At 48.4% G+C, this 26,587-nt stretch overlaps 1 protein-coding gene across 1 annotated transcript in view; it reads left to right on the plus strand.

Moving 5' to 3' along the window:
- Tcerg1l (transcription elongation regulator 1 like) overlaps positions 1 to 26,587 on the plus strand; it is a 189,685-nt gene that overhangs the window by 104,236 nt on the left and 58,862 nt on the right. The window contains exons 5-6 of the mRNA XM_085693267.2: positions 12,905 to 12,999; positions 16,724 to 16,812. Of these exons, the coding sequence (XP_085549393.2) occupies positions 12,905 to 12,999; positions 16,724 to 16,812 (184 nt within the window). The remainder of the gene's footprint in view (positions 1 to 12,904; positions 13,000 to 16,723; positions 16,813 to 26,587) is intronic.

Consider the following 26,587-nt stretch of genomic DNA (forward strand, 5'->3'; position numbering starts at 1 on the left):
GTATAAATTGCTTTTAGAATTTTCTAGACGAGCCCAGAATTAACGCAGTTGACATTGCTGCCCTTTGTTGGAACAAGGAACAAATGAAGTACAGAGTTCATCTTTGTTGCTGGGTCACTGATTCAACAGTTGGGACTGTGACAAAGTAAAATCGCCTCTGTGGATACATGCCGTGGGTTTCTGTATTTTCTTCCTGTCCACTGTAGGCCTTGGATTTGAGTTCCTGGCCTGGATTTGCTAATGGCGCTTGCTGGAAAGAAGGACCCATGATCTCCCTGTCAAACTTGGACGCCCGTTCCCTCGGTGCTTTGAGTTGAGGCCAGCAGGGCACACTCATTTTCATTGTGTTCCATTCTGTTAGGCAGTACTTGAATCCCCGCTATCTCAACTCATAAACCTCGCCATCGATGAGACTAATTGTAACAGAAACAGCCAGGAAACGTCACAGGCATTTGAAACACATAAATAACACCACCAATTAGCCACCATGGTGCTGAAGCCCTCCATCTTCTTGTCAAAAGCAGGCACACGCATCGCTCTAATTGTACCAGAGGAGGCAAGGAATGGCAAAGTCCTTGCCACCCCTTGCCCTGGAAGTATGCCAGGGACCAAAGGAGGAGGCTGCTAATCAGGAAGTAAAGAGTGATTTGGGATGGAGATAATGCATTCCACTCATGCCCAAAGGGACCCTTTGATGACAGGAATCAGGCCCCAAACCTCGGGGTCAGGGGAAGAGCACAGAGTGCATACCTCTGATGACGCCCGCCTGTTCCTTTTCCCCTCTTAAATGGTGGGGCTAAGTCCTTCCAAAGCTGCTGGACACAGAACTTGCTGGGTTGGCACCGGAGCCTCACAGAATGCAGAGGTCTGACCCTTTACTTAGGCTGTGACTGTGGATAGTGGAGGAGGCATCAAGATTTTGCAAACTCAAGACCTCAAGGAGACCCAGGGATATTCTTCATCCGGATGCAGCAAATGTCCTAAGCCTGAGTTTCTCATGATGGAGTCAGGAAGGATGAAGTGTGGTACAGAGAAACAGGCATGTCTTTGCTAATGCCCCTCTGAGCTCAGGGTAGGGACTCAGTTCTAAGTGTCAGCTCCCGGGTGTCAGGAGTGGACCACCAGACAGAATGTTTCCTGCTGGTCCAGAGACATGCATCCTGAGGTTCAAGATAATAGAACACAGAGGAAAGACTTGAGGTAGGGCAGACCTCTTGACTCTAGATCAGCTGGACCATGGGAGACATAAATATATATACAGGCACATGTGACTATCACAGTGTATATATCCAAAAAAATCTGAGAACCCACGGTCCTCAATGATCCTCGGTGCTAACATTGCACTCTTGCCTGGTGGGAAGAGCATCCTCTCTGGTCTCTAATAATGTGGAGGCTCTGAATAGGCCTGATTTCTTCTCTCTTCTATGAGCCCTCGTGACCCTGTTGATCTGGCTTCCACAGCTATCCTTATTTCCACTGCTGGTATGGCTGTCCATTCGCACCTCAGAATGGGTGACAACCCTCCCTTGCTGTGCTCTCGGATTGAATGCTGTGGCATCCAGTTCTCATCTGAAGGTGGTGTGCCCCCCCCCCCCGCCATCGGCCCCTGCCTGCCATTCACTGCGGAGATCTTTATGCGACTGTAGCTTTGCTCTGGTAGCAGAATTCCCACACCAGTTGTCCTGGCTCTTGCTGGACACTGTGTCTTTCTGCTTGTTTAATTTCTGGCTCGCTTCTCCTTCATTTGATTGTTTTCTACAGGAGAAGCAGGAAGGGCAGATGACAAGCCCATTTGTCCCTTCCCGTGGATAGCAGGTCATTCACTGTGGTCTTCATGTAGTCAGCTACATGGCATTTATTGGGCAATTAATGTGTGATTAATGTGTGTCAATCACACAGCTGATTTATAATTGATTTAGCATTATGAGACATGACTTCAGTTTCCAGAGCTCACAGACACGAGGTGGGTCCTTCACGTGTGACGCACGAGGATGGAAATGTGCAAACCGTGTTTAAAATCACCCTGGCAGTAAGAACCTTGTTCATTGAGGCGGCCTGGGCAGCAGACTTTGAGGGGGTGTGGGAGTGGGAGTTTATGTTGAGAAGAGGAGGGCTTTGCCAGGCAGAAATGGAAGTAAGTCCCCAGAACCTGAGCCAAGGAGACACAAAGGAGCAGTGGGGTGGGTCCCAGGGCAATTCGCTCTTCCTATCACTTGTGGGCATAACCAGTTCAAGGTGACTGAGCCTCATCTGTAAAGTGGAGCTATGGACAGGTTTCTGTCTTCTGAAAAAGAAGAACACACAGTGGCCAATGATTTTAATCTGCTCTGTAGTCAACATACTGCCCTCCATGTGGTCCAGAGTCCTAGGGAGATCAGGTCCCCAGTTCGTATTGAGGAGTGGGGCTGGGGTGCTGAAAGTGACAGAGATGGGAAGGGTGTCACTCTGTAGACACACCATCATGAAATCTCATGGGGGAACGAAGGACTCTGGGCAGTGATGGATTCCTGAGAGTAAGATCTGGTGAGGAAAGAACGGGATTGGCTTCTACCCTGCAGAGGGCAAGAAGAGAGAACCAGTGAAGGGTAGGGGAAGCTCAATGTCAGGATTGCAAACACAAGTGTTAGCTCGTGGCCCAGAAATCCAGGGAATGAGGAATCCCTGGGGTGCAGTGCAATGGAATATTGGAAAGATGGACCCTGGAGAAGAGCTGTGTTTTCCAGAGAGTCTTGTTTTACCAGGTGCTTTGCAGTCAGTAAGTCAGCACCGATCACTTTAAATTTTTAGTATTACTAAATGAAATAGGCATTACAGTTGCAAGTTCCCTGGAAAATGTCTACAGCCTGTAAGGCAATCCAGTCCCTGCTGTGGTTCATAATGTAAGGATACAGCCACTTTGGGCCCCTCTCCCCATCCTCTGAAAAGTACTGTCCTTGTCATACAAATGCACTTTGCTTGGCTTCTTGATGCTTCGGCAGAAGATTGGTCTTCCAAATGAGAGGTGGTTGGTCTGCTTTGACACCAGCTCAAATCAGATGGCATGGCCTGATGTGACAAAGGAAATCCGTGTGCACAGCACCGTTCCCTTCCTTCCGTGCAGGACCCACGATCCCCAGCCTGCATTCTTTAAAGGTTATGTTTGCCTTAAGCTAATTAAAGCCATTTGTATCGAATGACTGGGATAGCTTGCCTTTTGAAAATAGAGAAAATAACTGAAGAAGTTGGTTAAGAAAGTCTGAGTTAATTTCATCAGCTGAGCCGAGAACTGCGCTATTAATTTTATTACATCTAAGTGCGAGAATAAATCAGTTAGGTGAGGATTGCATTTCCATGTTGATTAGTCCTGCAGAAGTCAGCGCTGACTCAATCGGAGCTCTCCGGAGGAGAGCGGCAGGCACATGCGCAGGCAGCAGGTCTGGAAATCAAAAGCTGCTCGCCGAACTTGCACAGGGAGCCCAGTGTTCCTCTGAAATCACCTTTGGATCCGATCACGTGGGGCTGCCAACACAGTAAGTACTCTTGTGCATTGGGCTCAGGCTGCCTAAGTATCTGTTCATTTAAATCATGCAAACACAGTGCCCTAGGATGAATTAATCATAAATCCCGATTGATGTCTGAGTTGTGTTTAGGTGTTTGCTTCTTCTACTCTATCAACTTATTGAAGTTCTCCCTGTATGAGGCCCCCAGGAGAAACAAGACCACAAAGATACTGGCCTTGGGGTGTTTAAGACAAGGTCGAATAGGTTTTTTTGGTCCAATAGGCACTGGAACCCTGTATCAAGAACACCCATCGTATTGTGTATCATATGGCACTGCGGACTTAGCATCTTGGTCCAGAGGCATCATCCTGTTTTGTGGTAGGAGAAATGGGAACTCTGAGAAGAAAAGCAGCTATCCTTCACGGCTGCTGAGTGGCTGAGTTGGGCTTTGACACTTGGCCCGTCTGACTTTGCCCAGATCTCTCTCTGGAAGGGGTAGCTACTGTCCCAGCCTGTCGGCTGACTTTTCAGATCAGATAGGCAGAGACAGGCATCTCTCATTGGATCCAGCTGCAGCTCTCCTTTCTTCTCCTTATCCTGCCACTCCCCTTCCTCCACGTCCTGGCAAAGACCTGTGGGACTCTCTCCCTTGGTGGCCAGAGAGCTGTAGGTCTCGAGGCCTCAGGGTTATGAGCTCAGGTCCAGTGCTGGAGAACACACCTTTCCCAGCCTGAGGTCCGAAGCTCTCAAATCACAAGGACGGAGTGACAAGAGGGTGTGTTTCTGAACACAGCACACACCGCAGACACCCAGCAACACCGTCATCCTGGGAGGAAATGGCGTAACTTAAGCTGGGATCCACCCTCTACTTATACTTATCCCATGCTAGAGATGCAACAAATCTCTCTCTTGTGTTACAATTGCTTTAATATTGAGACCTATTCTTATAAAATGTTCCTATTTGGTAAAATTTAATGATGCAATTTAGAAAATGGATATATTTAATCATGCCTTTCTCTTCTATATTTAACCAAAGGTTATATAGAAAAGGTAATTTAAGAGAGTCCTAAAATATGAAGTGACGAATGCCAGTATTTGAAGGCTAGGACAGTCACGCTTAGTTTTAACCTTGTCAAAATGCACCTTTAGACTAGCACCAACCCCTCTCAAAGCCTCATATCCTCTGTATGCTCATAGTGGGTGGTAGACAAGAGACTTAAAAAGTCCTCGGTGTTTTCAGGGACTGGCTATTTGGTATCAGTTGGAGTGTTCTTCCCCGGAAATTATTGCTGCTACTCTAGGCAATTCTTAGATGCCTTTAGGAGTGTGTGTGTGTGTGTGTGTGTGTGTGTGTGTGTGTGTGTGTGTGAGTGTGTGTATGACAACATGTTAGTGAAAATGAGACAATGTTTGGAGGGTGTAAAGGGACAGGAAATGATATATTTATGTTATAACCTCAAAAAATGAAAAAGTCTTCAATATGGCATTAATGCTTGCTTATGTTTTTTTATATTTGTAATATATTATATAACATACAATATGCAATGTCTCCTTTCTCTGACTGGACCTGGCTCACATTTCCAGCTCTCAGGGCCCTCAGTGTGACTGTCTGCTTGGCTTGTGATGGAGGGAGGCAGGGATGGGTACTGACAGCAAGCCTTGATAGTGACAGGGCACGGGCCGAAAGACAGAGCGAAAGCCATATGAGTGGGAATCTTAGGGATGGCAACACCCAGGTGGAGACTTCTTGTGAGTGTGTAGGAGCCGCCATACACTCGTGTCCATGAAGTTGGTACCACGGAACTACTAGCACCACTTTGTTTTCTTGTTCCACGATGATTGTCTGTGGCTCTCTGGAGTGTAGTGCCATGGTCCCATCTGTTGACTCTGATTTGACGTAATGAAGGCAAGAAGTAGCAAGCGAGGGTCTGCATCCCCGGAGCATTTGTGATGTGATGGACACCTCTGATGGGGCCCGAGGATCCCAGGGGCCCTTGAGATGGGCTTAGATAAAGGAGGCATAAATTCCCGCCTGAATGTCTCTCACTCCCCCTAGCTGTGCCTTGATAAGTGGGATCGCAGGCATCTCACGCCTGGCTCTGAGTGGTTTTCAGACAGCTGGAGCATCAGCAGACTTGGGCATGCTCAGAGGGGAGGACAGTAGAGAGCCCTGGAAACAGGAGCTGATGTACTAGTCTGGGGCGAGTGGATAGCGGATAAACAGTGGATAGAGGGGAAGGCAGTGAGAAAGGTTGGCAGTGCTCTGTGGAGAAGGCAGTGTAGTGCTGTCGGGGGGGGGGGGCTCACAGTGTCCGTGTCCCCACTAAGCTGCTGGGAATTTCAACTGTGCTCTCATCCTGCTTTAACATACCATCTTTACCAAGCAAGTCTGTGTCCTGGAGGTGCAAATGGTCAAAACACCAGCCATCAGCATCCGGTCCCCCCCCTCCCACCCTGAGGAGACCCCATCCTCTGAGGATGTAACCATCCTCAGAGTCTCTTGTGCTGTGATCGTGTGCGTGTGAGCTGTGGGTCTCACTCTGCAGACAACCAAGTAAACACACTGGAGTGATCTGTGGCCCTTGTGAAGCAGCTATTGTTACAGGAAGTTTGAAAACACCCTGGGACCAAAAAGAAGGGAGAGGTTTTATAACTGCCTAAGAATGTAGAGGCTGAAAGATTAAAAACAAAAATGGCCACCAACCTTGGAACACATCTACAGATAAAAAAATAAGTAGGAACTGATTGGAGCAGGGTCTGGAGGACTGTGTTGCCCTGGTGTGGATCCTAAAAGGAAAAGGGATATCTCCTTCGTCTGTGAAGCTGAAACCTAACAATTGTGTCCATGAGTGTGTATGTGTGCATACATGTCTGCATATATGTACATGTGCCTGTATGTGTGTATACCTGTGTGTGCACATATGCCTGTGTACCTGAGTATCTATACTTGTTTCTGTGTGTACACCTGTATGTACATATGCTTCTGCATAAGAACTTGTGTGAATATATACATGAATGACTGTGTGTATGGACCTTTGTTTTCATGGAAACTGGCTCTGTGGTCATTGTCTGGATTCAGAATGTACATGCTGTCCCTTCTGGGCATAGCAGGTCACAGACCGCATCTGGAGTGGGTGGCTACAGAGCTCTGGTGGCCTTGGAACAGTTTTCTGGGGGACTTATAGCATTGTCCAATACTTTCAAGGATGCTGAAACCTGCTTGTCATATACTGCGCCATCAAAGAGCCTAAATGTACCTCAGGCCCCTCCTCTTCCTCCTGTCCCACCATCTTCTTCATATATCTGGCACTGTTATGGATAATGCTCCTGCATCCACAGCCTCATGTGATCTACCTGCATCAGGCAGCCAGACTGTTTCAGGTTCTGTAATGTTCTGGGGAAACTGACCCATGACCTCATAGGCTATTCTGTCCAGCGGTGACGTAGGATTCCCCTAAAGTCAAGTGGAACTGAGCGGGAATAGAGAAACTGGTGTCTATTATGGCTCGGGTCACCCTTCAGGGCCGGGGTGGTCTAACAGTCCAGGATCTCCACACCTTGAGGAAGCTCATCCCTGCCCTCCTGTCTGAGTGTTTTACCACCTCATTAGCATAGGAAATTCCAAGGAAATAAAAATGGGTGGAAAAATCAATTCTCGCTGTTGCTTGTCAACTCTGAAATCACAGCCTGTGAAAAATTTAGGAGGACTCTGAAGTGATTTGTGTTGCCATGAAGATGATCTTCAGTTTTGTGGAACTTTGTGAGGTCCCTGGAGCCAAGCTGGAGAGTCAGGAACTAGAACGGCTGAGGGATCATCTCACAGGCAGACACCAGGAGCCCAAGCGTGTCCTTTAGCTGACTTGACTGTAGGGCTTCCATGGAGCTTGGCAGTGGCTCCACTGAATGGTGGTTGCTATCTTGTCATTCCCTCCCTGGGAGGAGATCTCTGAGCATAGTGCTAGTGTGGCTATCTATCATTGGGATCCAAGCCTTCCTGGCAGATCTTATGCTTGGTCTATGCATCCTGAAATGGGTTCTCCAGTCAGGTGGTAAACTCCTTGTCTTGCTCCTGGGGCTGTGCATCGGGACAGTTCTGTCCCCTACTTCCATTGCCCTGGTCCCTGAACTCCAGATTTGATTTTGGCTGCACCTCCAAGGGTTCTGAGGAACCCAGTCTCTCTTCACTGGCCAGCTGTTCCAGCCCTCAGGAAGCACCCTTCCCTTACCTCTCTGCACCACCAAGGGGCACTGTGCAGAATCCTGGGAGCAGTAAGCCAACACCTGCCATTTCCCGTGACTTCCACAGCTCTGACACTGTGCTCACAGACTATCCTGCCATCATCCCATTTCTCCTGGGCCTCAACATTGCCAAGAAGAAAAATCAAAGTAGAGGCCAACGGGGAGCCTTCAAATCAGTGTCAGGCTTGATCAATAGACGGATTGCAGGGAGGGCATTTTCCATCGTGCCTTGCTCCCGGGTGGAAATGCATCCTGCACTCCCCCAGGTACAGGGGGGACTTGAAGTCTTACAACTTGTTGATTTTGCTCCATAAAGCAGCTCTCTCTGCCACTTCAGGGAGTCCTTTACGATGGCATCATCCGAGTCTGTGGAGAGGCCCAAAGCAAAGAGTACTTACGCATGTCAGAGTAGACCCCACGAGCGGCCCACGGAGAGCTGTAGAGTAAGCACTTCCACAGTGGAACGGCTGAGGCACAGACCCAGTTATGTCTGGGGGCCCAAGGAGCTTCCTCCAGGCACCTCCACAGGGGCTGCAAAATCAATGGCTCTTAAAAAGAGTTGGCGATTAAGGAGACTGCATAGGGCAAGGGGCAGACATTTGTCACAGGTGTTCAGGGGCTACGTGTCGGCCATGAAGGGCTTTAAAATGATCATCAGAAATATTTTCTCCAAGAAGCACTCAAGAGGACCAATATAAACCCATGAATCTCCAAGGCTAGCCTTTAAAATCTGATCTTTCCAAAGATCAACTGTTTCCAGTAAAATAAAGGCTTCAGTGTGCCTTTCTAAGATAAGGAGGTGGGGGATAAACCACCTCCTTATGCTTTCTTTGTTCAAGAATAGCAAAACAGACTCCTGGCCTTGTTGCCAGTTCTACTGACTTGTTTGGCCATGGATATTAATTTGCATATTCTCAGAAGATGCATGCATGTCTTTTTCCATGGCCACTGTATTGTAAACACAGAGCATGTTGGGCAGAGGCATACCCAGCCTTGCTTCTTTCTTGCAAAGTCCACCCTGCCTTGTTCCGTACAGCTTGCTCTTTATGACATGTTGGATAAAGTCCAAACCAAATGGCTTGTGGCTCGTTCTTGGGTAGTAAAATCTCATCCACTCACTTCCACTCACAAAATAGGTCTCAGTTCAGTAATTAAATATGTGAAGTCCGTAGCCGTAATCAGAGCATCGAACTTCCCTTCATGCTTGGCTTTTCTCTTTCCATACCTGGGTCTGCTTTGGGCTGGGTCACAGTGGGCAGGAGTCAATTCCACTTATGCATGCCTCACTTTTCCTCATCCTGCATATGAGGGTTGCATGCAAAATACAAGGACAGGGGTCCTGAGGCCCTCCCTGGCCAACTCTGGTGTGGGAATTCTTAGGACACTGATTCTTTCTCCCAAGAGCTGCCTCTTGCTGCTCCATCTCCACGCTTCTTTCTGGTTCTGTCTGTCATCACAGTCCCTTGGACAGCCTAGACCTCCTGCTATGGTTATTCACGCTTGCATATACTTCAGTCCAAACCTTTGCCTGTCCCCTTTCTTTGCAGGGGAGGCAAACTAAGAGCCTCATACCTGTCTATAAGCCCCTAAACAAACGTTTGTCTCCTATACCCAGGGTATCTAGACTGAACTCAAAACTGGAGTCTTTTACAAGGTGCAATGAATGGCAGGGATGTGCTTTGCCTCTCTGACTACACCTGAGTCTTGCTAGTTATGTTTAGGATGAGGACTGGTCTCCAGAGATATCCCACAATATCCCACTATGGGAGCTTGTAACCTTGACCTCTCAGGTAGGTGGGTCTGAGTACAATAGCTTGGCCAATGACCTAACTAACCACATCTCCATAGTGAGTCCTTTGCTTTTGGACAGCAAGCTGGGATCTTACTGGGTTGAAAACATGTTCCGTTGCCAGGTGCCTAAAGAAGGCACAGAAGTATCAGGTTTTGTCCTACCCCAAGGCCAATGTCAATGACAGTGAATCTGGAGGGTGTGAAGAAGCAAAACTACAGCTACTGTTAACTGAATGGCCTTGCACGTGTTTTATACCTCAGAGCAACGAAGTTCTGTCCACTTGACTCTTTAGACCATTAAATACCTACCCACTTTGGGCAGGAGAGAAAGGGTAACAGGGTGGGGAAGTATAGGCAGACTGACTCAAGGTTAACACCAAGGTTCATCTGTTTTGTGCACTTTTTAATGCAATTTTTACCCTTGTGGGTGGGGGGGTCACAAAGCAAATGGTCATTTCTCTCATCCATGTGTTCTTTCTTCACTTGTCTGTAGGATGGTCATGTGGCGACTTGCCGGACCTGCTCTGTGGAAGGTAGAGGCAGGTTACCCAGTGTGGAGTCAGAACAGAGACCTGTGCCTAGGTCTTCTTCACACTATGCAAAGGAATGAGCTTCAGGCATGACCCCAGAGTTCTAGAAGTCTTTCCAAAATTAATCACATCTATCTGTCCATCCATCCATCCATCCATCCATCCATCCAGCTATCATCTATCTATCTATCTATCTATCTATCTATCTATCTATCTATCTATCTATCTATCTATCTCTCTATCTATCTACCTGTCTGTCTGTCCGTCTGTCTGTCCGTCCGTCCGTCTGTCCGTCCATCGATCGATCGATCGATCGATTGATCTATCGTGTGTGTGTGTGTGTGTGTGTGTGTAGCATTCTCTGTTTATAGCATTCTGGGCTTGTAGAGGTTAGCCTTTATCACTGAGCCATCTCGAAGACACAAACTCTAGAAATTTTGATGTTCTCAGCAGCAAGGTTTGGCCTCATAGGTGAGGAAGTTTTCCCATTTCCTTAAATTTAGTTTCGTGACTTAGATTAATTATCCAGCTGGATAGAAAGCTGATAGCTCCTCCCAAGGTGAACCTGTCTGCCTCTCCCCATTCTCCCTCTTCTCCTTCCTTTTTTCTTCCCTTCCTTTCTTTCTATTTTTGTCAATACTGGGGATCCAACCCCAGACCTCACACATCCTGGACAAGAACTCTTCTTCTGAGTTATAATCTACTCTCTTCCAGGCCAGTCTTGAAAGGATTGGGTAGATGGTTTGGCCAGGCCCTAGGGATGTGTCTTGGTTGTGGCTGTGGATGATTGTGCTGGAGCCCTGTGATTAGCATGTCTGGCTTCTGTGTGAAAGGAAGGGTGTGTGTGGAAGTTCAGTTCTGCAATACAGTGACAGGAGGAAGCCATGACGACACCAGGGTCGCATGCTTGTCACGCTTGCCTACATCTTGAGCTACTAAGAATGGCTGCTCCTTCAGATGTAAGCACCAGCCCTCTGTCCTCTGGGGACAGTGTCGGCCAGGACTTCTGCAGAGTGACAGTGGTGGACAAGGACCCTCATACATGGCACCCCCTAGGTGTTCACGCCCACTCCCAGATGGGGAAGAGGAGCCAGAGATGGAACACCCATGTTTCTGCCTAGTCCACATGATGTGTCTGGCTGCATGACTACTCTGTCCATGGTCAGAGCTTCCCAGCCGCTCTGTCTCTGAAGCACAATTGCTAACTGAACACGACTCTGAGCATCTTCCTCCTCACAGCTCAGGAACAGGCTGCGCTGCAGCTGCCTGCTTGACTCTGCAGGCACAGGCTGTAGGGTACAGAGCCACAGCGAGCATGATGATAACCTCAAGCCCAGTGTGGAAATCAGATCTGCATGGCCCTATCCACCATCCATGGCCGGATGGGTGGCAGAAGTGGAGTGTGCACAGTGAGCGTGGTTTTGGCAGTATGCAAGATATTCACAGTGGTAGACCAGGAAAGATTGCAGGTTGGAAGGTGCCAAGGTGGTTCCCCTGCTTTGCCCTGCCTGCCCCATCCTCCAGGCTCAGATGTCTCCCCAGAGGAAGCCACTGGCCATCATTTTTGTATGTTTATATTACTTGTGTGCACATGTGTGGATATTTATGTGGCATACACATACACATGATGAGCTATTTCTGCCTTCTCTTACCTTCCCCTTCCTATGTGGCCGTGCCAGTAGAGGTTGATGTCAGATGGATCCCCCTTGAGAATCAGAAGTGTCTCAGTGTCCTGTCTCTCAAACCAGGAGAAGCCTGCTCCGGCTCCTGCTCCTCTAGTAGTTCTCTTCTCTTGAGCTGATGTGTGGTCGGATTGTTTGGTTTCCCTTTCTATTTCTTCTGTTAAAACAGCCATCAGTGTAATATCTTTTACCGAAAGAATTTGCTATGGCTTCTGAGTCATTGAATAGATATAATTTGAAAAAGAAACTTTAAACTTCAACTTGGCTTTCATTTACGACTTGACAGATTGTGTCTTTTTCTCTATGCCTTTGCTCATGCAATTATTGTTCAAACGTCATGCACTCCAACCCATGGAAAACCCCTTACCCATTTGGTGATGGATGAGGGATAGCTGGAGGTGTGGTCAGCTTGGGGTCCTCTCCACAGCCATCAGGGATGCTCCATGGTGTGCACGATGGACATCAGCTGGGTTTTTAGAGGCTGGCTCTGTGTCATATACTCTTCCTTGTCCTTTCCGGGCAAGGCCTGGGTCCTACACATCCCAACCCAAGTAGTCTGGCCACACAGCATTACCAAAGGTGATTTAGACCGTGCTGAGTACTGGCCCATATGGCGTTTGATGGCACCAAGGAAGTTCCTGAATGTCCGGGAATGGGATGCACAGGGAAAGCGATAGCATCCAGATTTGCCATCTACGGGCCATCTGGGCTGAGCCACGGCAGTGGCTAGCCATTTGCTGGTAGTATTCTTACCACCTCCCACCATGTGCTGATTCACCAACAGGACTGTCCCAGTCCTGGATGATTTCTGTTGGGGACACTTTCCATGTACTCATTCTTCCTGGGATTCTTCATCTAAAAGATTATGGGGGACAGACCGGGACCAGTCAGCATCTTCAGGAAAAGGCCAGAAAGAGGACTGCAGGGAGTCACAGACACAGATGTTATGGGTTGTCCCTGGCTGGGTCAGGAAGGGGCCCAGGTGAGAGACCCATGTCTCGGAGTCTCAGTGTCAGGGCAACATTGTCGTTAGGCTACAGCTGGAAGGCCAAGTTGGCAGGGTCTGCCTGCAGACTGGCACTCAGTTTGCATTTCCAAAGCCACATTTTATCTTTGCTTAATTTTTCAAATCATGACTGACCTGACAAATGGGGTACTCATGACCTTTGCTTTGGTCCCACAGATAAAAGCAAAGAGCTCATCCGTGCACCCCGTCCTCCTGCGCTGATGCTACGTGCCCCAGAGAGGAAAAGCCTGGCGGGAGACAAAGAGGACAAGGTGAGTATCAACCCTTGGAGTTTTCTAGAGACACAACCCACAGGTGGAGGATGTGGGGCTGGGACACCTCACACGTGTTTCTCACAGACATTTATGAAATGACTTGGAGAGTCTGCCCTGCACTACATCTCAAACTAGACTGGCAACTTCATTCCCCAAGGGAGGGCAAACCCCAGGCAAGGTCAGGCAGAGCCCCCTGACCTAGACCTAGAAGAGTTCGTGAATGGGATTCTGTGGAGTTCACACTGCATCTGTTTTTTTATAACAAAGCGAAGACATATGAGGGGCAGGATTCTGCCGACATGCCGTTCAAAGTTAGGTTTTACTATTAAAGACATCCCAAGGCAGGGCTATTTTTCTTTAAAATTGAAATTTTAGGCCATATTCTTCCCACAGTTGTCAAATGGCTACACAGCCCTGCTTCTGGATATGCTGGGATTTCTCTATGACACTATACTTGAGAATAATGAATTACAGGGCACGTGCCCTCAGCAGGCTGTCCCGGAGCCTCTGTATCTCAGAGCCTTTCAACACGTTCTCCTCTTTCCTCTTCTCAAGCTTTCCTTCCTCATGCCGACTGGGAGTGCTCTGTCCTCCCTGGCCCATGCTCCCCAGCGAGCCTCACCCCAGGACACAATCACCCTGATGCTCACCCTCCTCTTCGTACTCACTTTTCTTATCAGTGTTGGATAGCGAACACCAGTCGCAAGTGTGTGTTGGTGCAGACTCGAACATGCTCTGGTGCATAGGTTTTCCAGAAGAGATCAGCACATCTATGCCAGAATTACATATTAATTACACAGCTAGCCTCGCTGGTGCCATCCATAAATACTGGCTTTATGACTGGGTTCTGCCAGTCTGATTCACTTTTATTACTTCCTCGTCAGGCAGGAGTTTTACACCGTGATTAGCTGTTTTTATCACCAACAGGAAATCATAACCAGCATGCGCCTCATGAAGATCCTGGTAATTAGTAGGAGAGGATCCTAGTGTTGCCGGATTTAGAAGTTGGTCCCATCACAAATTACACTCTACCACATTTACTTGAATAATTTGGTACTCAGAGACTCCATGTTGAGTTCTATTGTTCAATTAACTTCTCAGTGAAAATACCCTCCAGTTTTTCTAATTGGATTAGCAATATAAACCCTGGTATTAATATATGCATATATATATTATATATATATATACATATATATATGTAGACAAGTGCTTCTTAATACTCTCTGTTAAGCTAATTATTTATCCTAACCTTATTTATTTTCTCACAGGAAATAAAGATATTTTCTATTTCCAGAAAGTTCTTTAAAAATTTCTACAAAACTTTGTTCTTGTACTTATGAGTGTAAGGGATTACTGTCTAAATTAAAAACCATTAATGAAAGGCAGTATCAGCCACAAAGAGCAGAGGCTATGAGAGACCCGGGAAAGACATGGGATGCACATGCTTCAGTCACCCGCTCAGATTTACCTTCACACCAGAACAGGGCAGGTGCTTTCGTGACCAACTCTTCCTATCTCAGGTTTGTTGTGCTTCCCTGTAGGGAGGGACTGACTGGCCCTTTTGATAATACAGTCAACATGAAGCACCTTTGTTCTATTATTAAGGATTTTACCAAAGAGCTACACTCGGTAGATTTGCCTTTTCAGGATTTCTCTCTCTTTTTTGAAAACAGGAATTTTAAAGAATTTAAATGGTAATGGTATGTGACTGTGTGGGAATATGTGCACATGATTGTGGGTGCTGGAGGAGGCCAGAGAGGAGATTGAATTCCCTGGAGCTGGAGTTACAAGTGGCTGTGAGCTGCCTACAGTGAGGACTGGGAGCCGAGTTCAGGTCTTCTGCGAGAAAAGTGTGTACTCTGAACCTCTGGGCTGTTGCTCCAGGTCCAGGCTTAACCTGCTTTGGCCAGTGGTTCTAAACCTGTGAGTCATAATCGCTTGGGGCAGATCACATATCAGAAATCCTGCATATCAGATAATTATATTAAAATTCATAACAGTAGCAAAATTACAGTAAAAAAGTAGCAGCGAAGTAATTTTATGGTGGGGGATCACTACAACATAAGGAACTGTGTTAAAGGGTTGCAGCGTTAGGGAGGTTGAGAACCTCTGCTCTTGGCTCTTACAGTAACTTGGAGTCCTTTCTCACTACATTAGAAATTTATGCCCAGGGTGTCCACAACTCGCTGCTTTCCTTTCTCCCTACCCAGAAGAGTAACAAGGAAAGCAAGCTGTGTCTGCAGCATTGTCCTGGGCTTTGGTCCCTGGTGCCAGACGCTGGTGCCACCGCTGCCTTTCTCGCACTGACCCCGTGTTGGATGTTTCTGCCACTGGGATGGCTACTAACTCCATTTAGAGTTGCTTGGGCAAGTGGTCAGTCATGCTTTTCTGCACATGCCTTTATATTCCCCGGCATTGTTGCTGGCAAAACCAGGTTCTAAAATGTCAAGTTGCTATGCAGTTATGAAACCCTCAGCTGAAAACAGGCTGTCATTCCAAACAACCCACCTGCCCTTTAATCTCAACTGCATCATCTTTGTTGTGGTCTGAGGTTGATAATGAAGTCATGAAAACTGCTGGGCATGGTGAGGTGGGGTGGGTTTGGGGACAAAGGTCTAGAAGGGTCCTTATCCCTAGAATTTATGCTTTCTGAATTCCTTTCTTTCCTAGAACCTAGAATTCCTTTCTTTTGAAGAGCCTCCTCTCTTGATGTTGCTCTTTCATGGTGGGAATTAGGCTTCAGCGCATTGTTGAACCAAGAATTCATGACTGTCTGAAGTAGGACAGCTGGGAATGACAGCCCGAGTCTCGGCTTTGGGTCCTTATTGGACTTGGGATTGTCCAGAGTTTTTCATTTCAAACAAGATTTGCCTCCCCGGCCCCAGTGCCATCTGAAATGAACACAGAGAAGGGTCCATTTGCTGCTGCTTTGGACTGGAGAGAATAAATCTTCATTTTCTTCTAGGACAAAAAACCTGACACTTCCCAAACCCAGCTGAGCCTCAGAATCACATGTACCTTGAAAAATGACCCATTAAGTGCTGTCTGAACAAAGCGATCCAGAAAGGTGAAGAATACCCTCACCTCCAGAGCAGCCAAACCTGTCTAGGACTCCATTCTCCTTTAAGGATGGCAGCTTGAGCTAGGTGTGGTGATTGACAAGAGATTGAGACAAGAGGATCACTGCAAGTTTACGTCCATCCTAGGCTCTATATTGAGTTCCAGGCCAGTCTAGGGTAGAGTAGGCTTGTCACTTCTTCTGCCATAATAGCCCCAGATGTTAGCCCTGCCTGTGTCTAGGATCCCTTGCAGCATGGAGGTTCTCTGTCACTGTACACAGGGATTTCATGGCACAGTGACTCAAGCCTATGAGCCTGGATATGAGCTCAGTGACATTTTTCTGTGCCTGGCCCCTACCAATCTGTGGCATTCTCATGACTCCCCTGTGTCTTTGGATCTGAGAGCCGACAAATGGGGACCCTAGAAGCTGCCTCTGGTGGGTTGCTCTAGACGTATATGTAATGTAGTCCATTGTCAGTTCAAGCCTCTTTGTGACTGCCCAAACTGAGAGCCTCCTTTCTGTGATGCTTTACTCAGTAGTCATTGCTGGGAACAGACAGCTGAGCCGGCTGGGCACTTGGTTCCTTTCCTCTTTGTTACTGGAATAGAGAGAGTGTTCAGAATTAAAACAATCATCTCTCCCCTTCTCTTTCATTCAAAGGAGCCTCCACCCATCCTGGTGAGAGGGGAGGAGACGGCAGCAAAGGGCAATAGACCTGTGGCCTCCACGCCTGTGCCCGGATCCCCCTGGTAAGATACCTCTAAAGCCAAGAGCTATTAAACACAATCCCATATCCCAGAGTCCGCTTAATGTCATCGGAGAGAAAGTGCATGCATACATACTCCTTAGGTGTGTTATGCTTAATAAAACAAAATCTCCACCCCAGGGCAGGAATAATTCTCCATGCTGTCACATCTGTAGCAAGGAAAATGGCGTGTAAGTGATGAGTTTCTCTGTCCTGATGTATTTGTATGAATGAGAACAGCATTGCTGTTGCCCATAGATCAGCAGCTCGAGGTAAATGTAGCCTGCCGTGAGCTGCTCAGGAGTCTCTACCCTCTCCTGAAGGAGGAGCATTGGGAAGTAACTGTTAATTAAAGCTGTGTCTCGCTCTCTCCGGCTTTCCTGAGAGGATGCCTGATCTCTGAGTATGCCTTACTCCAAAGCACCTTCCACGAGGGAGCCACAGTCTTTGGTTTGTAAAAGTGCCCTTTTCTAATGGAGTAATTTGGAATCGGGATAAAAAGGTTATTATAGTAAAAATTAGTTTTAAAACCTGGCAATCGGCGTGCAGTATGCAGCTGGGAGGACACGCTAAGCCCAGCTAAGAGAAATAGCGCTGGTGGCATTCGGGTAGCGTGTCCTCCAGGAGCAACAATGGGGGGATTGGAGCAATGTGCCCTTTGGGGGCTGCAGTGGGGGTTCGGGGCAATGCGCCCTCTGGGAGCTGCTATCGTGCCATCAGGGCACAGCATTCTCTAAGCACAGCGATGGCTTGTGTCTCTGGTCTTAGGGCCTCACATCTACTGTGCTGGGCGTCTTGAACCTTGTAGCCATGTGCTGGCTCTCCACCCTACTGCGAGAAAGGGGATCTTTTCTCTCTCTGTAGGGTGGTGTCCCTATTGCAGCATTAGTGACCTCCTGCTCCCCCTCTTCGGCTCTGTCTCTGGGAGGGACTGGGTACTGCTTCCCCGAGCCCATGGATCCCAGGGCTCTCAGAGTCTATTGTTCGATTCTGACTCCAGATACTAGATTACAAGTTGACATCAGACCCCTGGGCTAAAGGCTCAGGCCCGGGAGACTATTTCATAAAGATGCTAGACAGCAGGCAGCCTCAGCAGGCTACCCACACTCTGTCTAGCTGACTGCAAACCCAGGGCCCCCCATGCCTCCCCTTGATTTTGGTGATAATTCTCTGGAGTGACTCACAGGACTCAGGAAAGTACTCGACTGTGATTAGCCATGATTGCAGTTTTATTATAAAGGATATGACTCAGGAGCTGCGTGATGGGAGAGAAACACAAGGCCCTGGGGTGGGACAGGGCGTAATGCCTCTATGCCTTTTTTGGGCATCTGGCAACTGAACATATTTGCATACCAGGAAGATGCCCAGATTACTGTTCTATTTCAATGGCAGTATCCCTATGGAGACCTATTTAGATAGCCAAATGATTGAACCCAGCCCTACCTCTCTGGGAGGTTGCGGTGGAGTCGTAGGCTCTTACAGTGGGATATCCTGATTTATGGAGACAAGTCCCCATCCTGAACATACTAAAAAGAACTCAGCAAAGGAAGCTCTTAGCATTTATCAGGACTCAGGAATCCCAGCAGTTCTGTGCCAGAACCTGGGGCTGAGGGGTTATGTGTAGAAACATCCATTGATCATACCTCATGCCATGGCATCCATGGAGCGGCCCTCAGGAGACTGTACCTCTAGATGTGACCTTGAACACTAGAATCATCTAACTGAACCCTGTGGCTTACCTTCTTCTGATATAACGATTCAATAAGGGATAGGAAATGGGCCAGGCTGATGGTCAGCAAGGCTCATGGGTTGTAGCTTTCCCACTCCCTGCATGAACATCCTCAGCCTCTGAATTGTTAAATCAGAATAGGAACCTTCCTGCCTTGGGTAGCGGGACTCCATACATGACCATGATATAAATGAACCCCATCCTTGCTACAGCAGATGTTCGGGATTCACAAAATGGGGCAGGAGTTGTCCCCATTGGAGGAGAATATTCTATCCCAGGAAAAGGACTACATGAGACTATTGTAGGCTTCTGAGAGTGGAGCCACCAAATTCAGGGTTCTTCTAGAAGATGTGATGAACAAGGGAGTGGTATTAGTGGGGAGGAGGCCATTCATCTGGTTAGGTCAGCTGTGGTGCGTAGGAGCAGGGCTGTGAGACTGAGCTGCAGCTGGGGAGGGTTCAGGCCTGAAAGGAGGGACAGAGCCATAGAGGTCGCACTGGATATACAAAATCCCGGATGCCCTGCTGTCTTAGGCTGATAGAGGGCAACTCCTGGCCCTCTCCTCTCTGATGAACAAGCTGATAGTAGCGGGGGCTCTGCAGCGAAGTCTATCTGGGCAGTATACAGGATACCATACTGAAGGAGAAACACAAAATACCTATACATGGATGGAGGGGGCTCCATCCTATGGACCAATCAGAATTAGGCCTCCTCACTGGGACCTGTACAGTATTGTAGAGGGTGAGGAGGGCAGTGTTCTCTCCCTTGAATTCTTTGTGCATTCCTAACTTCAGCTCTGCTTAAGCTAGAGAACCTTCCTTGCCTTATAAAGTGGCCCTTTAGCTAAGGATGTGTATGTTGGAAGATTGCACCAGACTCTGGAGGGGGATTCTTCCTTGCTCTGAGAAGCAGAGGAACCTAGCCACCCTATTGAGAATAGCAGCTTCCAGTTCTCACTTCTGCTGCTAGTGTGGCCGAGAGGGATTTTGTAGGCACCTAGAATGACATCCTCTTTAATTCTGGCATCACATGTATGAAGTCTTAGGGACCAGACTCCTGACAGCAGAATTTGCTCAGGGGTGGCGCTTCTCCCCCTGGGAAGCCATGACCTCTCTTTCCCAGGAAGAGAGTTCCTCCGCATGTGGAGCTGTGTGCATCCACTCCAGGGATGGAGTTCCTCCTTAGGGAGAGCCTTGACAATCATCTCTGTTATCTCAAGACATTGCTGCTTTCACACTCTTGAGGTTCACCAGTGTCTGTTGTCCCTGGTCAGCCAGGCACACTGGAAACCTCCAGCGGTGCAGGAGCCGTAATGCATCTTCTATACGGGTCACTGTTCACATCTATCTTCTGCAACAGTGAAACAGTGCTACCCTTTCCCCAGAAAGTAGTGGCCATCTTGAACTAGCTCCATTCAAGTCAGAGTGCAGAAGTTCCTTGGTGGCATGGCCAGATCAGGACAAGTACAGCATGGGAGGTGGTGGTACCCCATCATCAGCTTCCGTGGATGTGGATGTGCATCATTGCCTAAACCCAGGGAGCTCTGGGAGCTCTGTCTCAGCAGTGGGAGGCTTAGATCACAATTACTCAGAGAGCATCTCCTGACGGTATGCTTATCAGCTATGAGCAAGCCATAATTTACTGTTATCCATGCCCCCCTGCCGCCCAGTACACCGGCTCTTCCTTCACTGCACTGAGAGGCAGACATTTCTGTGTTCCATAGAAAAGCAGGACAAAGGACAAGGCCATGCACCTGGGATCGGAGCACAACATCCCCTGTATCAATTGCATGTACAAATGGGGCAGTGGAATCTCTGGGGATCACACTACAGAAGGCCAGGGTTCTCCAGTCATTGCAGGGAACAAGATATCAGGTAGGGTGTCAAATGACGTGACACAAAGCAGAGAGTAACAGAAGACATTCTAGAGGCTCCCAGAGCAAGTCTGCTAACGTCTAACCAGTCACCCAAGTTCTGTTCTTCCTGTGTCCAAGGGACTCTTGTTTATTTTGATCCTATAATGGACCATCTTCTGCCTGGTAGGTTGATGGCCAGTTAAAGCACAGGCCTTGATCAGCAGGGTCAGTGGGAAGATATTAGTGGGCAGCCTGGTTCAGGTCCTAGAAGAAGACTCGTTGTCAGAAAAACAGGAACCTCAGAACAAAGGTCCCATGTTCTGAGGAATCCATGACTGGGAAATTTCCATAGAGGCAGAGGTGGCATGGATGCAGGAGGCATCACCCTGAACCCCAGAGCTGCCTGGAAGACTGGAACCAGAGCAAGCAGGAAGCAGAAGGCTGGTGCTCCATTCTGTCTGTACACTTTAGCAAACCGAGCTGAGAAACATAATGCTTGACAGTGCTTCCAGGAAATAAGACATCCAGTCTCATGCACACAGGTGTGCAGGACTGCCGAGCAAAGCCTGAAGGTGTTTCGTGTTTGCAACCACCCTGTATAAAACACCCGAGGAACTGGTCAGATTAAAGACATGGCTTCAAAAGTGTGAGAAGACCCGTCCCACAAGGCCATTCCACTGAAGAGCTAAGTAAGCCAAAAGGGAGCCAGAGCATCCCAAGGCCTTCATGTTGGATACCCTCCTATAGTCTAATTACCAAGAGATGGCCAGACAGATGGTCTCCTCAGACCCATTAGTGTAACCCTAGAAACACAAAGTAAGTCCCTGAGTAAGGGTGGATCCAGGGTTCTGCCCATTTTCCTCTTGTGGTGGGTGCCAGTTTAGCCATTAAAGATGTTTTCTGGCTCCAGAATAATGTCTTCAGCCAACTCTCCATTTTGGAAGGGCACAGAGCTCAGTGCTGCTGGGTAGTTTGGAGGGGCCTGGAATCCAGACTCAGCCCTTCCGGGGTCGAGGAGGGAAGTATGTGCATTCACTTCCACATACAGGGAGGCTGGGCTTTCCCACTGGTTGAGGGAATGAAGCTTTCTCCTGCTTAACACGGAAATGCTTTTCTTGCAATTATTGATGACAGGGGACATTTCAAAGGTAATGGCTAAACAAAGTGTAAAATCCATGAGGCCTTAGCTCAAAGGGCAACAAATGTCAGCATCAATGATTAATTAGCATCTGAGAGTCATTTTAGAGATTATGGATTGATAGATAATTAGCTGTTTCCATGAAAGTGAAACGAGATGTGCTGAACATTTCACATCATATCACTTTTCTAAGAAAGCCCAGGTTGGCGTAGTTCAAGTTTTGTCTGTGACCTATCAACAAGTTCTTGGTGAAGTGACGTGGGAAGAGACAGAAGTGGGTTGCCAAGGAGTTAAGGAACCCGGTGCTGTCATAGGCACCACCTCCTGCCAAGGCCGATTCCCTCATCCTTGGGTCAGAGACAGTTCAGGTGCTGAGTACTTGCCCAAGGAGCATGGCGTGTTGCCAGTCTGGCACCTCTCACCCCACTGAAAGGCCAACGGCGGGCTGTCCACGTTGGGTTAGAGATGTGTTTGGGGAGAACTCCTACAAGTGTGGCTCTGAGAGTTCTTGGCCATCCTAAGCATATATTCTTTGTCCCCAGTTTCATGTAAATAGCATGGCTTTAACTTTGATTTCACTTGATAGTTTAAGAGTATTGTAACTATCAATTAAATGCATATAACATTTTTTTAAAAAAAAATAAAATCTCTGGACGTGCCTGTCAGTATTGCATTTGCTTAACTTTAAAGTGGTCTGGATGAAAGTGTGTTCTGGGATGAAGTTGGCAGAAGTGCTTCAGAGAGAAAGCAGCAGTTCCCCAGGCGTGACACATATGGATGTCGTACTAGAGAGAGGTGATTAGGAATCACAGTTATTAAGGGAGAAGCGGGCTGGGCCACATCAGTGCAGTGTCAATTTTTCATGTGACATGTGATCACGCTCGCTCAGCTGAGAGCAAACATCACTCTTCTTTGAGTACATACTGCTGAAGGGAAACCAAATGTCACTTTGTCCCCTTTGCATAATTGAGCCTTTTATTATGTCAGAGAAGGGACAGGTAAGGTGTTACTGCTGGGGAGGGAGCTGAATGCTGAATTAAATGTCAAAGTGCTTAGTTATGGCAGATGGAGGAGGAGACGGGAGGAAGCCACCACTTAGACCCAGGGTTAAGTGGCCTCTGGAGGTGGCCTTCTCGGTGGGTGGAGGGAGGAGTGTGTGGCTCCCAGCTCCAGGTGCTTTTATCTATCTCCATGAGAAATACTAGTATCCTGGAACAGTGCCAGGCCTGTAGGATCCCCTGTGGCACCTCATCTGTGATTTCGATTCTCTTAGACTGAGTAGGGAGGTCAAAGGTCAGAATAGCTATTAAAAAAAGATTAAGCCCCTGTAGTTTGTGAAAAGTGGGGACCCTGGCAGAGAAAGCAAAGGAGGATGGTTTCATACCCTCCAAGAAAGATTCTTTAGGCAGCTCTGGACCCCTGCCCTGTTGGTCTACCTGGTTTCTTGGAGACAGACAGGGCCATGTGTAGGGAGGGAGGGCCTATGCCCACGCTCGGAAAGACTGGATGCAGAGTGGCCCAAAACTAACTGCTGGTGTGTTACTGCTAATTGGCCCAGAATGAGGAAATCTGAGTAAAGGAAACAGCTAAAGATGGAGAGCCATAACACGTCAAGGGCATGCAAAGAAGCAACAAGGACAAGGCCTGGGTATGCAGCCTAGGTTGTCACGCCTTGAGGAGTCATTCCTGTGGCCTCGCTGGGTGTCACAGTGGGAAGGCATGTGAGCGGCAGGCTCTTACCTCAGAAAGTAAGAGGCAGGGAAATCAACACATGAGAGGTGCTGAGGAACTGGGCCTCAATTCCACACTCTACCCTCCAGATCCCTGAGAAACATGCCTCGGGCAAGTGTCACTCTTAGACCAAGCTGAATATGGGGACCATGACAGTCCTGTTATAAAGCTATAAACATGCTCAAGCTTAGGACTGGTGACATCCTAAGTCAGCTGCTCTCTATTCCTGTCCTGAGTGTCAGATACAATGTCCCTGCTCCCTGTGAACTCGCGCTGGAGTAAATGCGGTGGGGGGAGGCATGACCAAGGTGCTTGGGTTGGAAAGCGTGTTCTTCTCACCTCCTTGATTTGATTCCACAAGCCTCATAGTCCTCTTCTTGCCCTGCAACTGGGCCACAGAGGACCCACAATCCTGCCCAGGTCAGTGCCTTGTAGAGACGGGACCCCAGAGGAATAAGAGCAAAGGAGACAGCAAAATGGACAGTTTGCCCACTGATGACAAACCAGATCTGAGTTCCAAGCTTCATCCAGAAGTCGTGGGCAGTGCAAGGAAGGCGGAGTGCACAGAACAAGAAGCCCCAAGTATGTTTGTCTAGGGTTCATGGAGGCAGCAGGCCAGCCTCAATTTCCCACCGCAGTGGGCTGAGCAGCAGTGACTCTCCCGCACCTTCGGACTTGCTGTTCCAAGGACGATTTTTTTACTAAAACCCCTTTTCTAGAACAAAACACCAGATCTCCACACAAGAGGCTTCTCAGTGTGGGGATCCTGTATCAGACTTAAATAACTCCAGCGCGCTAATTATGTCCTCCGGGATCTAGGGACATTTTGCAAGAAGAGAGATATGGCTGCCATCCAGGAATTATGTGGCATGATTGGAGAAGGGAAGCTATCCATGTACTTAAAATGGGCATAAAATGAAACATAAAATTAATTTTGCATGTCATAGCCAGCTCCGTCTAGTTGAAACCAACTGGAACAAGTGGATGGGCAGATTTCCTCCTGGGAGCCACATCTATTTACCTGTCACTGGCCCTGCAGTTCAATTCCCCAGGCTTCCCTCGGGCATAGGAACTGGTTCTTTGCAGCCTGGATATAAATGTGTACTGTGTTAATTGTCACTCCAACCCCTAGACGCTAATGCTCCATTAAGTCTCTAATTAGCTCCATCTCTCCCTGGCTTTATAAGTTTGGTGGTGGAAAGATGAGAAACAGGCAATGTTTCCTCCACCTGGAGGCACCGCAGAGTGCCAGCTCTTCTTGGGGCGGGACGCGCTGGTGTGGCTTTGTACTTGAGCGTCACATGCTGAAACCAATGCCTCCCACAGAACTCAGAAGGTGCAACAGTATTTCATCCTTGTGAAAAATGAGGCCTGGGATAATATGGCTAAATCGATGTAAGTCTTGAAGTGTGAAGCCTGTTTCTTTAGTGGATGAGAGTACTTGGGAGGTAGAGAGGAGACTCCTGAGAACCCGGAGATGCTGGCCTGGTCCTCCCAGCAGAAAACTTTGAGATACATGTCCTCAAGGGTCCTTGCATCGTTGACTTCAGGGAAAGGAATCCAACTGCCAAAGTCAATGAATTCAGCTCCCTTGCATTGCTCTGGCCTGTGGTGAGATTCAGGTGACCCCTTCCAGAGGTCCCTCTAACCTGCACAGCCCTGCCTTCCCTCCCTCTGCTGGAGACCCTGTGGCCTGCAGCCCTAGGACCTGTTTAGCCTCAGGTCTAGGATGCCTTCAGTAGGGTAGGGACTCCTAACCCTCTACCACATAACTTCCTGGACCACCTACATAGATCCACCTGCCTCGGTGTACCTGTTTAACCCCAGCATGGAAGCTACTTCTCCAAGTCTAAGTCCCCACCTTTCCCACATAGATTGATCTGCTTTGAGTCAAGTTTCCAGGTGATGGGAAATCTCTAGGTGGCAGCCCAGCGTCCACAGCTGACAACCTGTTATGATTAAACACTAACACTCTGGGGCAGGAGGTCCGCTCGTCTCAACCGAGGCAGAGGACTGTTTCGCTCACCTGACTTCAGCTTCTTATTCCTTTAGTCCTCTCATGCCCAAGCCCCTTCTCTGACCACAGTCTTACCAGAACTCAATTTATCACCTCAGGCTTCTGGACAGCTAGGGGTTTCCACAGACCACCTGTAGCAAACCATCTGCTCCACATTAGGAGAGATTGCTCGAGCCCTGTGGGGGACTGGAATTAGCAGAGGCTGCTGTGTGTGTGCCCCCCTCCCCGCCTTTATTTCTGTCCCTAAGGGTTGACCTGCAACTATGTTTCCTCTCCTTCCTGGGTCCTCTGCCCCGTTCCCAAGTCCTGTTCCCCAGTGAATCTCATTCAAATACCTTTCCGTTTGTGGTATTAATTAAGCATGCCAGTGCCTCCCCGGATCAGCAGATGGTAATTGGCTGGGCTCTTCTCACTGAGAATTTCTCATCCTTACTTCAGTGGCAGACCTTGCTGGGGGAGCCTGGGCCTCGGACTTGCAAACCTGGCAGAAGGTATTGGGAACCTAGGGTCTACCTCCACTGTTGCCACCTCAGCGGCCACCTCCTGGAAGCTTAGCCCTACCCCAGCATGGGGTTCATCTTGAGGGGTGGGGGGACTCCCAAGACACAGCTGCATGTTACCTGAAGCTCCTCCAGGAAAGGAGAAGAGACCAGCATTTGTTCAGAGGACAGGGGTATCTGTGGAGCCTAACTGTGTCCTGGACCACCATGTACTGTCTCCCTTTTTAAAATTTACTTTACATACAAATCACAGTTCCCCGCCCTCCTTTCCTACCACTCCCCACACACCTCTCCCCCAACCCATCCCCCTTCCACTCCTCTGAAAGGTTAAGGTTTCCCATGGGGAGTCAACAAGGCCTGGTACATTAAACTGAGGCAGGACCAAAGCCCTCCCCACTGCATCAAGGATGAGCAAGGCATCCCACTGTAGGGAATGGACTCCAAAAACCCATACACCAAAGATAGATCCTGGTCCCACTCTCAGGGACCCCTCAAACAGACCAAGCTACACAGCTGTTGCCCTCATCTCGAGGCCTAGTTCTATCCTTACACTGTCTCCGTATAACCATCTTCAGACAATGAAGGGTTTCAGAAAGCCAAAGCAGAGCAGCCAGACTCCTGTGCATCCCCACCCAAGGAAATAAACCTGTAGCAAGGGGCCACAACAGTGACCTCAATCAGAGTCCTGGCATCATGTTATTTAAGTAAGAACTAGAAGTTAGACATGAGGCTGGAGGGACAAGTTCTCTTCTAGAAGGGAATAGTTTGAAGAGTGGGACCATGGTCGGAGCCAGCGGTAGGTCCATGGG

The sequence above is a fragment of the Myodes glareolus genome, chromosome 7 (genome assembly GCF_982192425.1).
Source record: "Myodes glareolus chromosome 7, mMyoGla1.1, whole genome shotgun sequence".
Taxonomy (NCBI): domain Eukaryota; kingdom Metazoa; phylum Chordata; class Mammalia; order Rodentia; family Cricetidae; genus Myodes; species Myodes glareolus.